We start from the raw sequence: 15,363 nt of genomic DNA on the forward strand, positions 1-15,363 counted from the left end.
AGTGCAGATGGAGGCTCATTGTTGGGTTTTGAAACAACCATTTCATCTTGAACAATAAGTGATCCTAAATGAACTACATCTCTCTTAGTAGTTTTATTTGGTAGTCTGTTGCAAGCTGAAGAAAAGCCTCATCTTGCTGTTGTGTTGAATGCGCAGGCTTCCTCAAGCTCACGTTGGTCAACACGTGGTACGGCTCTCTGCGGCCTCTTTTCAATCCTGAGGAGAACATCACCATGGTTCCTACCGTCACGGATGGCAGTCAGAGGTAATATACAAGCTCAAGTGGAGCTGGAAATTAATGCTTTTTGTTTTTCTTTCATGACATTTTCTACTGTACATTCACACACATCACAGTATAGCATGTTTTTTTTGTACGCCAGATATTGCGGTACAGCTTGCAAATTACTTGTGGGCTATTGAATAAGAAATATTTTCATGCTGAAAAGTGTTTTTTCCACCAAAATAATGAGTACGCCCAACACTTTTGTCCCCACATTTTTGTCGTCTAGAATCAGACACTACATGTTACAGGAATAGAGTTTAATCCACCTCCTTACCTATTTGTTATCACAGATAAAGCACAGATATCGAATATGCTTAAAGGGGACATACTGTATGCTGTCTGTCTGAATATACCTGTATTCACCCTCTGTCTGAAATGCTCCGTTTTAGCGCCTGCCTCTTTAAGCCTCCCTCTCGATAAAGCTCAGTCTGCTCTGATTGGCCTGCGAAAAAAATACGGTGCCCCTTTGCGAAAGGTAGTTCTCAAGCCGCGGGTTATATATTCTAATGAGCCTGCATGTGACATAGGAAGGGGGGGCCAAATCTGAACGGCTTGTTGAATCACATGTTTTCTGATCTAGGCAGCCCGCATTGGGTTGTCTTAATTCACAGTTTGTGGGTTAGTAGGCACTCCAGATACCCAAATGTATCTGCACAAGCACTGAAAATGTGAGTTTTTCATGATATGTCCCCTTTAACGATGGCTCCTTTCCATTTAGCTGTGCCAGTAAGTCATGCTAATGAGCTAGCATAAATGTCATGCAGCCTATAATTCATTTTATTAGTTCGACCTGTGTTTGACATGTCAGTATATGTCTGCTCAGACAACGGTCCACAGTCAGGGCTGCCAAGTTTTCAATTTAGTTTAGAGTGAGATTCGGTATCGTATATGAAGTCGGTGCATTTTATGAGTCGGCCTTATGTGACATTACCCACCGCAGGGGTCGGGAGTCATCACTCCTCAACCCAAAAAGGAATTTTGTTTAATAAGTTCAGCAGCCAAATTCACAATTTTAAAGCATTCATAGATGGAAAGGCAAGTCAATAATCATGGTCAATGATGAATAAGTATGGTTGATTAGCATACTTGCCAACATCCAGACATCATAAAATGATGCTGATTCATCACCCTGAGTTCAGTTCACTTAAAAAGTGTGGAAACTTAATCAGCCAAGTTAATTTTTTCAGTCAATATGTCTGTATGTTAAATCACTGAATTATGTTTGGTGGTTTATGATGCTTTTCCATCATTTCTATTTGACCATTTCTATTTGATGAGGTGAATTCCTAAGATGACACATGCTGTTATAGCTGCATGAACAGAAAGTTTGGTCAGGGTTTACGCCAGTGTATTGCAAGCCCGGCGGGCCTAAATTGACTCCCCGTCGGGCCTAAGCATCAGGAATAATGTATCTTTAAGATGTTTTTTTAAACTAAAATGTGTTAAACGAGTAGTGAAATCCTTTAAGGAAGAACTAGGTTGTGTTCTTAACGTCAGTGAGTGTTGATGTACGGTTGAGAGAGAGAGAGAGACAGACAGAGACCGAGAGGGAGCGTGTGTGTGACGGACTGACGGCAAAGTTAACAGTACCGTTAACGTTATAGCTAGAAGCGTAGCAGTGCATCATATGTACAGGGATCATTTTGGGAACCCATTTCAAATATTACATATTATTTATTTTAAATTCAGGTTCCCTTAGCCTTTTCTTTACTGGAAAAAAATTAGCTTATTGACAGTGTTTTTACATTGAACACACAAATGTGTGCAAAGAATTACCAGCTAATTAACTTGCAAATAAAATGAACACTTTTTTTTTTTTCATGTTCTTCCATTTATTGTCGTAGCTTGCTTTTTATGTCGAGTCAAGTCAAGTCAATTTTATTTGTATAGCCCAAAATCACAAATCACAAATTTGTCACACAAATGTCAAGCAGCTTCCAGGCGTGGCCAAACAGGTAGAGCCAGAGCAACACGACCTCCTCTCCACGCCAACCAGATAGAGCCTTAGCAACCCGACCTCCTCTCCACGCCAGATATGTAGAATCAGAGCAACACAACCTCCTCTCCACACCAGATAGATAGAGCCTGAGCAACACAACCTCCTCTCCACGCCAGATAGATAGAGCCCGAGCAACACAACCTCCTCTCCACGCCAGATAGATAGAGCCCGAGCAACACAACCTCCTCTCCACCACTGCTATAATGTGTGAATTTGTTTCATAACCAGGTATTTGGGCACCGTCCTGGGCTCCTCTGTCATATCCACCACAGTGCTGGGAGACGACCAGCCGGTCAGCACAGCAGTTCGCTTCCAGCTCCAGCACAGAGTACAGGTTAGCAAACATCTCTCAAATCTCCACCATTTTTTTTCTTATTTAAATATCATATTCATTATGTATTTTATACGTATTACAGAATCCCACTGGTACTGTGTATGATCCAGTGTGCGCCTTCTGGGATTTTGATCTCACGTAAGTACCAATGGAACGTTTTTAAAAAAGCTTGGTAAATTTGGAGGTCTCCTGTTCCTCTGTAATATCGTTGTTATCTTACGTGTTTCGCCAAAAGAAATGTGAAAAATGCTGCAAGAGCTTTAGATAGGAGCATATTTTCATTCTTTTCCATCCCTGTGTGTATGTAGATATGTAAGTATGTGCTGTTGTGTCTAACTAGTCCGGAGGCTGGTGGGTGGTGGAATACCAAAGGCTGTGAAGTAGTGTCCAAACAATATGGATACACTGTGTGCTACTGCAACCACACCACCAATTTTGCGTTGCTGCTTCAGGTTTATGAAGTCCAGGTAACATTATTATACTCTCTCTAATTATCACTGTGTATTTTATGTAGGCTTTCATCTACTGTATATCCTGCTATTTACAGCTCATGCTCTATGTGTGTGTGTGTGTGTGTGTGTGTGTGTGTGTGTGCGTGCGCGTGTGTGTGTGTGTGTGTGTGTCAGAGGAGCCCGGAGAACGAAAAAGCTCTGCAGGTGCTGACGTTCATCGGCTGTGGAGTGTCTCTGTGTGGCCTCCTCTTCACCTTCATCCTCTTCATCGCTGTGGGGTGAGTCAGAAACATCACAGAGTGCACTCTGTAAAGCACAGAGGGTGAAAAGCATTTCATAAAACCCTCCCAGATTCACATTGATAAATGGAAGGAAGAAAAAAAAAGAAAAACACAGCGAACCGTTTTTGAAAAATACTCAAAACTACTGTGAGGTCTTCACTCAAATATTGTATGCGGTGTGTTCGCATGCATGTGTGTGTGTGCGTGTGTGTGTGTGTGTACCCGCGCAGTGTCCCTAAATCAGACCGTACCACCGTCCATAAGAACCTGATTGTTGCTCTGGGCCTCGCTGAGCTGCTGTTGATGTGCAGCGACTGGGCATCTGCTAATGAGGTGAGAATCAACTTATGACATATCTGTACATTTGAAGTGTGTTACAGTCGGTGGAATATTCACAAACTAATCAGAAAAGGGTTCTTTCTACATTCATTACAAAATAAAAATGTGCTCGTAGACAATCAAATCTCTCAGCCACAGTATAAAACAAAGCACAATGCAGACACAAGACATAACTGGAGTTGATTAAAAATATTTAATTGCAATTAATTACAAATTAATCACACATTTTCTATCTGTTCAAAATACCAACAATGACAAATATTGTCCAGAAACCCTCACAGGTACTGCATTTAGCATAAAAAGTTATGCACAAAGTCCAACAGGCAGACAGGAAACTTGTGGGTACCCATAGAACCCATTTTCATTCCCATATCTTGAGGTCAGAGGTCAAGGGACCCCTTTGAAAATGGCCATGACAGTTTTTCCTCGCCAAAATTTAGCGTAAATTTGGAGCGCCTTTTTGCTGACAAGCTAGTATGACATGGTTGGTACAGACGGACTCCTTCGATTTCCTAGTTTCATATGATGCCGCTAGCTTTAAAACTGAGCCCACTACAACCTACGTGAGATCAATAATGCAAGTTGCGTTAATGCGTTAAAGAAATCAGTGGCGTTAAAACGAATTTGCGTTAACGCGTTATCACGTTAACGTTGACAGCCCTAGTTATTATACAATACTCACCCACACTTACTGTTGTGGTTCACTCTCACCGCTCTCAATCTTGTTTTAGTAGGCGTCTGTTTTCAGCAAAAAAATGCTTTAAAGACCATCTTAATGTAACTAAGTACATTTACTCAGGTACTGTACAATCTTGACGTACTGTACTTGTACGGATTTCAGTCACAATTTTTTTTTTTGCATTTGCTTTCACACTTTTTCTCATTGTCTCAAAACTCTACACACAATCCAAATAAGACACAACACTTCGAGATAAACATCTCACTTTTATTTCTAAAAGAAACTCTGCAATCCGAACCAAACAATCCTTTTTCAAAATGGCAATTTTTGCAACAAAATGATACACACATGCAGCATTTGAATTAATCTTTCAAAGCAGCAACAACACACTGATGTACAAATTTATGCAAAACACTGCCGTGTTTAGTCCTTGAGTAGTACTGTATAACTTTAGAATTTTCTCATACAGGCTTCTGTAAAAGATACAACAGCGAAAAAAACACAAAGAAAAGTAAGAAAATAAGAATTGTTGTGTTTTTGTTACCTTAGAATGAACCGTTTATATCTACGTACGGAACGGGTCCTCTCATTGTTTCTGTTATGTTCTGGTTTTTCAACAATAGCTTGAACTCAAATGCAGACACAGACTCGATTCTTTTAAGGTGAACAAAGATCATTTATTTACACAAATAATAAATGTTCAATGAACAGGGCTGGGGTTCCTGGTGGTCCGAAACATGCAGTAACAAAGTCAATACTTAATACACGGAACGGGGGGTACGGGGAGGGGGTGTCCAGAAATCCTTCCGGAGGAACAGGTGAATCCACAAAAGCTCCGAGCGGTGGAATGGCGTCGGAGAGTGAATAGGCAGGAATTAACTAAAGCAGGGTTCCAGGTTGAGGAGGAGCAGAGTGCAGGAGTGAGCAGGCAGGTTGGAAGCAGCCACAGCTGGCAGGTGAACAGACCTGAGCACAGAGCAAAAACGAGGTGAGTCCAAACAATCCAAAACAAGAGCAACAGCAAAGTCAAGAGCAAAATACTAGGGAGCCTGATTTAGTTTAGTACCACTGAGGGCGACGGAACGATCTGGCAATGACTGGCAGGAAGACCGGGGTAGATATACTGCAGGTGTGTGTGATGATTGGTTGATTGCTGTCAGCTGCTCCAGCAGTGCCTTCCCAGGAGAAGGAGGAGGAGGAGGAGGAAGGCCACACCTCCCAACACACTGACAGACTAGACAAACCAGGGAAAAACACACAGGAGACAAAAGGGCAGGGAAACAGAGGAAACAAAAGGAAACACTAGACTGCCAAAGTGATATCATGACAGTTTCTACAGTAGCCCAGAATGGACAAACCAATCACTGGCTCTGGATAGGGCCACTCGCGTTTTCAAGTTTTTGCGTCGGCCACTGTAGTACTCCTACACAAGCACACGGGAGAAGTTTCAGTTTGTTGCAATCTGCAACCTCACAACGAGATGCTACCAACTCCTACTATGCCACCTTTAAAATGCCACCCACATCTTTGATTTTTTTTTTTTCAATTCAGTATAAATATCAAGATTGTCATGAAATCTACTGATAACCTCTACAGTATGTGTTGGACACTGATTTCTCAGGACAAAATTGAACATTTTTGCTCCACTACTGATGAAATACCGTTTCAAATAATAATAAAACCACTTCCATCCCAGGGATGTTGCTGTTTAGTTGTAGCCCACAGACCATCTTTGTATATTTTTTAATCCTGTATAGGTAGCGTGCTTCGTGGTGACTGCACTACTCCACCTCTTCTTCATGGCCTCCTTCTCCTGGATGCTGGTGGAGGGCCTGCTGCTCTGGAGCAAAGTCGTGTCCGTCAACATCAGCGAGGACCGCAGGATGAAGCTCTACTACATCATCGGCTGGGGTAAACTCTCATCTCCCTTCAGTGACAAGTGTCAAGTTGGAGTTTGATTTATGACCTGATTTGGATGGAGAGGGACTGCATGAATTCAATATTCAAAGTCACTACCACAATGTATCACCTAACTGATTGTGATTTACATAGTCAGGATCCTGCTCACTATGATCCTGCATCATGACATCATCACAACAGTCCCTATCCCTGGTGATTTTCCCAGAACACCAAATGAAGTTTATTAAGTTTATTACCTATGGATGATGAGATTGAGGGCAGTGGCGCACCTAAAGTTTATTAGAGAAGCGAGCTTGTGACCGGAAGGTCGTCAGTTCAATCCCCCTGGAAATTTGGGCGGAGAAAGCGAAAAGCAGCACTTGCCCCTCCCTCATTACCACCACTGAGATGCCCTTGAGCAAGGCCCTTAGCCCCAACCGCTCCAGTGGAGCTGCTCCAGCAGATCCGACTGTGGTTGCACTGGACAGCTTCCAGGTGTGAATGTGTGTAACTGTGTGAATATGATGCTGAAAAAGAGAGGCTTCTTCTCTGTAAAACTTCCCTGGATAAATAAGGGTGAATAAAATTAAATTAAAAGATTGATAATGCGATACAGATGAAGAGAACAATGATCTTAATATATCTCTAGATAATTATATTGTTATGTAATGTCTCTGATTTGATTTCACACATTTATTTACCAAATTTTCTTTAATGTCAAATTTCTTAATCTATAAACCTATTTGAGAGCCATGTTATAGACAGCTAAATCAGACTGCAGCTAAATTTGGTGCAGTTGTTGTTGCACTGACTGTGTCTTTATGCAGTGAATCAGTGTGCCAGTCCCCACTCTTTGGATCTCTCTCCCGGCAGAAATCCATAATGTGTAACTTTCAAAAAAACTGCTGAAAATATATTCACTGAGGAAGCAAAACCGAAGCGTATAACGGAACTGTTAAGTGACGTACAAACCGAACCGTCGGCGAAATGTGGCTGTCACAATTTACACTTAAAAACAAATATGCATATATTTGCTTGATTGTTCAAACATCAGCTGAGATTGGCTCCAGCCCCTCCCCGCGACCCTGAATGGGATAAGCGGGCACAGATAATGGATGGACTGATGGATGTTCAAACATCAGATACTTACTAACTTTGTTTCTCTCACTGTTTGTGCAGAATTTAGGTGATAACATATCAACAAGTTCCAATCTTTGCGATATAGTTTTTTTTGTCAAATCAGGATTAAGAACAACAATAAGCACAATAGAATGTAGAACAAAAAAACAACAACATGTGTCTAAAGTGCTACAGCGCAGTTAGTTTGAAGGAATAGCAATAATCTCCCTTGTGTGTGTTTAGCCATAAATGACCTGAGTTGTGAGGGTGGAATTTACTTTGCCAGGCTTGGCTGCTGGAGGAACGGGGCATTTTGCTGCCCTCTCTCTCTCTCTCTCTCTCTCTCTCTCTCTCTCTCTCTCTCTCTCTCTGACAGATGATAGGGAGAGTTCATGTGGAGACACACAGGGTGAGGAGGACACAGGCAGCCAGCTTCACCGGGCTGCAGTTGTTCAATAGTACCTCTATTGATTCATTCCTTTTGGGAAGTGAAATAATAAGAAAGTGTGAAAAGTGTGAAATGTCAAATTTGGACTTTTTTTTTTCCGACCTAAACTAATAGACAGGTATTATATTAATAATGAATACCAAAACACAGGTTGTGCACTATTTATTCACCTGAGTAACAATATTATTTATTGATGTATTATTGTGTTATATTTTTTGACATGTCTGATACTTACAACATGTTGTCCGTTTCAGGGCCTCATAGCATCTTGGCCATCTTATTAATAAATAACCCATGCTTTATATAAAAACTGTGCATCAGTAGATGTCACATATAAGTGATGTACATCATCTGAAAGCTCATGGGAACCTGAAAATCAATTTGAGATGCAGCTCAGCACTGTGTTTCAACTTGTTCTAGTCATGAATCAGAAATAAACATTAATTATTTATTAATTAATTAAAATAAATTGTGAAAGCGTATAAGGACTTAGAACATGGTGATAGAAGTATATGATGGTCATTCCAATGCTCTATTATGTCTCATAAGTTGTTGCATCAATTTTTGGATTAATACCATTCGTTACATAGATTTAAATTGTTAAATTTAACCATTTTTTACCACTCGAGAATTGATAAAAATTATCAATAATCCCTCCAAATTACCACATTAAGACACCAAGACCTCCAGGAACACCATAGAAAAAGCCACGCTGTGATTTGGTATCAAAAACCTTCAACATTTGGAGATTTCTGCTGGAACTGCATTTTTCGGCGATTGAATGGCGAGTACGTCTGTTCCGCAAACTGCTCACAAATCCTATTATTATCAATATACCTCCATACATCCTCTTTTATTATCCTAGAAGTCACAACAGGGGTCAAGTTTAAAAAAATGGTCTCACTACAATGAAGTGGCTAATAAGGGGACTAACATCATCACACATGAATACAGTTGGGCTCATTGGTTCCACAAGAGTCTCAGCTTTCAAATCATACCCAATTTATTGCAAAAATAATGCATGTTTTTTACCCCAAAACTGCATGTAATTATCATAAAGTGGGCATGTCTGTAAAGGGGAGACTCGTGGGTACCAATAGAACCCATTTTCATTCACATTTCTTAAGGTCAGAGGTCAAGGGACCCCTTTGAAAATGGCCATGCCAGTTTTTCCTCGCCAAAATGTTGCCTAACTTTGGAGCGTTATTTAGCTTCCTTTCTGACAAGCTAGTATGACATAGTTGTTACCATGGATTCCTTAGGTTTTTATAGTTTCATAATGATATCTGTACCTTCACCCTAGCTCTAAAACTGAACCTGCAGCCTCTGAAAGACAGTAAAGTCGGTCAGGTCTCACTGGGTTAAACATTATGTGGTGGATGTGATGTGATGTCATGTTGTGCTGTACTACAACCTTAACCCAGTTTTTTTTTTTTTTAAAACATCCTGCAGCTGCCACTGTTCATGTTCCCAAATCCATCTGCAAGTGTGTTATGTCGTCGAGAACAGTGTTTGTACAGTATAATCACCACAAACACACGATATTACGGGGTTCTGTCAGCTCTCCCAAGCAGATGTGCCGAATATTTCCTTCAGACTAAATAGACTGAGAGAACAGGACAGACCAACTAGCCTGTTCCATAAATATGTATTTTAAACATGCTGATTATTGTGTTGTCACAACACTATCACAGTTCATTGTCTTCTAATCCAATTGTTTTTCAGGACTACCTGTTCTAATAGTTGGTGTTACATTGGCGGTATCAGTGGATGAGTACAAGGCAGATGATCACTGCTGGCTCAATGTGAAGACTGACACCATCTGGGCCTTTGTGGGACCTGTTATATTTGTCTTGGCGGTATGTAATCTCACTATGTGTGTGTGTGTGTGTGTGTGTGTGTGTGTGTGTGTGTCTAGAAATCTAGAAAACCTTGAAATTGTTTTTTGTTCTTTTGTGTTTCATTTTAAACGTTTACAGGAGGAAGAGGAAAAAGAAGGGACAGTAATATTAAATTTAGATAGTGACAGCTTGCACTCTGTGTTGAAGCCCAATGCCATATTTGACAGTTTCACCTTGAATCCCCAAGGAGTTTTTGACCGCTAGTGGCGCGAGGGAGAAATGTTTTCTAGCGTGAACATGCACCTAAATGTGCAGGAGCATGCGGGTGATGCATCCCGGCCCTTAACCCACTAGCAAAAGGAAGAGAAGAAGAAGACTGCTAGCTGGCAAAACATGGATGTGAAAAATACAAGTTTCAAAATATTCAAATAAAAGTGGCTTTACAGATGTTTTATGAGGAAGGCAATACATGTTTTGCTGTGAGGCAGGGCTGGACTGGCCATCTGGCATACCGGGCGTTTTCCCGTTGGGCCGACGTCCTTTTAGGCCGACGTATGTCTTCTTCTTTTTTTGGGCCATAAAACAAGTAAATCGGCCCATTTCTTTTCCTTAATTGACACTGGGCTGGCCCAATCGCTCTGTGCCGGGTGACTCCCATTTTTCATTGCCGTCTCCTGGTTTCCTCTCTGGGTCACAATGCGTATTTCTCCCAATTTATGTCAAATTTACTTTTTTTAACCTGTTTCTGGCACTGTACAGCATGTATAATCCTAAAAAAAGGGACAAATAAATGAATTATAACTGATGAATATTAGGTGATGCTAGATATTCACATGCAACGTTTATGCCAGAGGGGCAAATAATTCAGTTTTCTTTCCTGAGATTTAAAGGTAAAATTAGAAGTTTAACATCAAAATGTTGTTGCAGTGTACTTATTATTGTGTTATTTTCATTGTTTTAAAGTCACAAGAATTCAGGAAACAAAGTCTCTGAAAATCTAATTTGGCCTTCAACAAAAAATGGTACATCCAGCACAGATAACCGGTGATGGGGTCGGTCTGGGCCAAAATGCCAGGGCTGATTTTTTGTCCCAGTCCAGCCCTGCTGTGAGGCGACAGTGCTAACCACCGCACCACAATGCTGCCAACACATAAGATGAGTCCAAACAACACAGAAGACTCAAGCTTCCACATGAAGATTGAGCTTTACTGTATGTAGTTCCCTTCTATATATTCTCTCTATATTCTATTTTTTCATCTCAGGTCAGCCAGGTCCAGTGAAAAAAATGAAATAATGTCCATCAGCTGAGTGCTGTCTAGTGTGATGTGATTTCCTGCAGCCTGAGGAGGAGGGCTAAACGTGCCCTCCTCTACATGTGAGCTTGAGGCCAAGTGGTTCTGCAGCGGCACGTCTCATGTTCGCTGGAAGCCATGTTGATGCTGTTGTCCTCTGCCTGCAGGTCAACGCAGTCGTGCTGTGTCGGGTTGTCATGGTGACTGTCTCCAGCGCTCGTCGTCGTGCTAAGATGCTCAGTCCAAGCTCAGCATCAAAGATGCAGACCTTTGACCTCACCTGGTGAGATACAGTGGCTTCTCTACCTCTCTCTGTGTCTCTCTCTCTCTCTCTCTCTCTCTCTCTCTCTCTCTCTCTCTCTCTCTCTCTCTCTCTCTCCTCCTGCTTTTTGTGCGCCCTCTTTCATGAGTCTTTTTTTCTCTCATGCGCCCACTCTCTCTCTCTCACACTCTCTCCCTCTCACACATGCACACGTACTCTGCTGTTTCCTTTTTTCCGAGCCAACCACAGTCAATAGAGACAGTGTGAGAGATTGGGAGTTTAGGTTTGGGAGTCTGCTGTGGGAGTTGTAAGAGCTTATCAGCTTAACACCTGGTCCCAACACAACTGTGTATGTGTGTGAGCGCTCCATCTTGGGTTCCGTCTTTTATTTAGTCAGCCGTAAATTCTGTTATTTTATAAGTGCTTCCATCTAGCAGTGTTCAGTTCTGCTAGACACTTAACAACGCGATCAGTGTCTAAAACATGAAAACATATGCGGGCAACGGGTGAACGAGGGAAGTCAGAATTGTACCTTTAAAGTTTCTGCCATTCACTGAACAAAAGCCTAATTACTGAGGACAGTTTGAAGGCCTTTTTTTGTAAAACATGCACATCTTTCATCTTGAAAAAACACAGTTCTGAATGGCGATGGAACCCATTCGTAGTTTTTTTCACCACATCATACAGAAATACTTCTACTTTTATGATCAAGTTAATGGATAAGGCTGGCCATGTATTCATGCTGTCAACAAATCCTGTGAAAAGACTTGTTTGACTTCCGTACCCTGTCAGCCTCAAACCCATTCAAAATTGTCAAAATGTGACACAAATTATCATCTCATCTTTAGAAAAAGGCTCAGTAATTTCCTGAAACAACTGGTCGCTGTAGTTTTTATCAAATGTTACTCAAACATGAGGAAATAGTGCATTTATTGGGGACTATTTTCAGTGGTGGATTAATCCACATTCAGTGCTCTAGTCTAGTGAGTATTCAGGGCATCAGGACGGCATATGTGGGATTGAATCAGAATAAACCACAGTGTGTGTGTTCATGGTAATGAAGGAGCATATCACACAGTGCAACAGTGTGGCTCATTTTTTTAAAGGAGCTCTATGGCACAGAAGAAGATAGACAGGCTTTTATACACACACTATACTTGTTAGATGATACATTCATTGTTTGTTAACAATAAGGAACATATATCTCCAGCCTTAACCTTTAAATGAGCCAGTTTGTAGTAGAGAGACATTTTTTGCTTTGTCCTTACAAAATTAGTATTTCCTATTACAACCACTCTGCTTCAACTTTGAATACATACTGTATTATTGGCAGTCAGCGGAGCTGAGCAGCAAACATAATTTCCCTTTTCATTGTGTCTGTCTATGTTGCTATGGTTACAGGATTATAGTACAAACATTTCTGGTAATTCTGCTACAGTGCAGTTATATATTCAAGCAACATTTCTTAGCACCTGAGCCGCTGATGCTAACCATGGTGCAGATGACTTCTTTCCATATACTGTACAAATAGATGATGCTTTTCTGGCAAAACATACACATATGCATAGACATTAAAGGGTCATTAAACATATTACCCATGACAATCCTCATACCTTGTTGTTAGCACTTGTTTTTGGAGCTATACCTTCTACCCAATACATAGTTCCAATGAAAACAGATATAGTGACGCCTGTGACGTATCCATGGGAACAATTATTTAGGGAAGAGATGCTGATGTTGAGAATTTTTTCAATGCAATTCTGTGAGCAAAACAAATAAAACTCAATTCACCTCCATTGTACTTGTGTGGAGGCAGAACTCTCAGAGACAGATGTCTCCAAACCTGCACAAATACATCCAAAACTATGTACGGCTTTATTCACTAGAGCTCTCTTTAATGTATTGAATGATCTTCTGTGATTGGCTGATTCACCCTAACGATACATGTGCAGTAAAAATCCATCTAAAATCATCCTAATATTGTACTTATAATAGGATTATATTATTATGTGCAGTATGTATTAGTGACATTTTTATTTCAGTATTTAAGAAGTTAAAAACAGGCAAGTACACTAGAATTAGAAGGTATTATTAATGTCTTAAAGCTGAGGCAAAACTTGGGTTTATTTTCATATTCAGGCAAAAAAGTCCTTCAACCCAACACGCAGCAGAAAGCTAGTATTTTATTAACACGTAGGACACAACTCTCTTATACATCCATGGTCTGTGGACTATTGTTCATCCATTTTGGAGGTCCTTGACATGAAAAAGTTTGAGATTGCTCTCAAAATCAGTGTGCTGGATTTTTCTAACTTCCATTTATGCCCATCGCTCATTTTATGCTCCTCTGTTGGGCAAAAAAGTCTAATAAATAAATAAGTAAGTAAGTAAGTAAGTAAATAGTTATAATAGCATGCATATTTATAATATTTGTATTGTTCAAAACAGGCCATTTCGGTATAGAGCAACATCAAATATATGACCCGAGCACCGACAATGTCGGGCAGCAAAGGCCCTATTGGAACTGTAGGAATTATATAGTTTTACTTTTCTACGGCACATTGTTGGCGGACGTTTTACTGGTCTGGTAGTCGCATTCAGTCCAAAAAGAATATGTTCTTTGCTTCCGTGTTGGCTTAATTTCTAAGCACTGGAGTTTGCCGCGTGATGCTAACCTCTCCAAAACCGTGCTGCCAACACATAGTCCAAAAAACACAGAAGATTCAAGCTTCCACATGAAGATTTAGCATCTGCATTTCCCTTCTATATTTCCTCTACATTATATTGTTCCTTCCAGATTTTCTTTTCGCACATTTGTCTTCCCCTCTCTCTCTGTCTCTCACTGTGTCTCTCTTCATTCCCTCACAAACAGACTGAAAGTAAATGTCTCTGCCAGCTCTGGAGTGTTAACGTGAATTCAGGAGATTAGAGGGAAAAACGACTTTCAAAAATAAAAGGGAAGAGAGGGAAGTGAGTGCCGGCTTTGTCCTTGCAGACACAGTGCAGCCTGAAAACTCAATCTCTCTACCCAGGTGCAGCAGTGTGACAACAATAGTGGTTTGAACAAAGGCAACCTTTTCTGCCTTGCCCCGTGAAATGGTTATTGGCCGTATAAGCACCAGGATCACTGAAAGGATGATTGCAAAGAAACGGGAGTATGACTGTGGTAGGCGGTAAAATCTATAGCTGTGCAGAGATGTTTGACGAGGATTCAAGGAGGAAATATTTGAGGGGAGAATGTCATTAAAATACCTTGAAAACTCCACTTTGCTGGCTCCTTCTGTCGGTCTATACTCCTGTTTTGTAAAATGGTTGACAAAGAGAAGGTATACACAGCACTGAGGAATCAAAAGGGGCCACAACGTGTGGAGTGTGGAGTTTAGTTCCAGTGGTCTATTAGACCCTATCCTCATGTATCTGTATTTGTGTTTGTAATTCATGCACACACTGTATGTGCATTTATGACTCATGTATCTGCATTCTGTGTGCAGGGCCGTGACCCGTCCAGTTCTCATCCTGCTGCCAGTGCTGGGTCTGACCTGGCTGTGCGGAGTGCTGGTCCATCTGTCGGTAGTAGTGGCTTATGTCTTCATCGCTCTCAATGCCGTCCAGGTAAACAAACAAAATCTCACCGGTCTCATGAGCGTGGTTTCCAGCATTAGCAGCAGCAGGCAGCTGAGTTTCCAATGAAAAAGATGTAAAAAAAAAACCTACTGTACACTATCTGCTCAGCAACAAACAGAAGACAGACATACTTAGAGACTAGCTGGTGAACATAGTGGAGCATTTAGCAGCTAGAGACAGATATTTCCCTCAGGAGTTGGTGGAGACCAAACACAGAGCTAAAAGAGGGTGAATGGACTTCATCAGGTGGACACAAACACAACTCCAAATGAATGATAATGTTGCTGGATGTGTGAATAAGCAACTGTTTTCTATAACAAGTCCGCCACATCAACTTAAAAGGTGATAAGTAGGGCTGTCAAAGTTAACACTATAACAACGCGTTAACGCAAATTGCGCTTTTTAGGTTGTAGCGGGCTCAGTTTTAAAGCTGTGAAGATACTGGCATCATATGAAAACCTAAGGAATCCATTGGTACCAATCATGTCATACTAGCTTGTCACAAAACAGG

At 41.0% G+C, this 15,363-nt stretch overlaps 1 protein-coding gene across 2 annotated transcripts in view; it reads left to right on the forward strand.

The window, feature by feature from the left end:
• adgrd2 (adhesion G protein-coupled receptor D2) overlaps window positions 1-15,363 on the forward strand; it is a 39,361-nt gene that overhangs the window by 12,377 nt on the left and 11,621 nt on the right. For both annotated transcript variants that reach the window (XM_074637471.1, XM_074637470.1), the window contains exons 10-19: window positions 157-265; window positions 2,511-2,616; window positions 2,699-2,754; window positions 2,957-3,083; window positions 3,243-3,346; window positions 3,580-3,682; window positions 6,125-6,278; window positions 9,559-9,692; window positions 11,134-11,249; window positions 14,720-14,840. In XM_074637471.1, coding sequence (XP_074493572.1) covers window positions 157-265; window positions 2,511-2,616; window positions 2,699-2,754; window positions 2,957-3,083; window positions 3,243-3,346; window positions 3,580-3,682; window positions 6,125-6,278; window positions 9,559-9,692; window positions 11,134-11,249; window positions 14,720-14,840 — 1,130 coding nt within the window. The remainder of the gene's footprint in view (window positions 1-156; window positions 266-2,510; window positions 2,617-2,698; window positions 2,755-2,956; window positions 3,084-3,242; window positions 3,347-3,579; window positions 3,683-6,124; window positions 6,279-9,558; window positions 9,693-11,133; window positions 11,250-14,719; window positions 14,841-15,363) is intronic.

The sequence above is a fragment of the Sebastes fasciatus genome, chromosome 6 (assembly GCF_043250625.1).
Source record: "Sebastes fasciatus isolate fSebFas1 chromosome 6, fSebFas1.pri, whole genome shotgun sequence".
NCBI classification, from domain to species: domain Eukaryota; kingdom Metazoa; phylum Chordata; class Actinopteri; order Perciformes; family Sebastidae; genus Sebastes; species Sebastes fasciatus.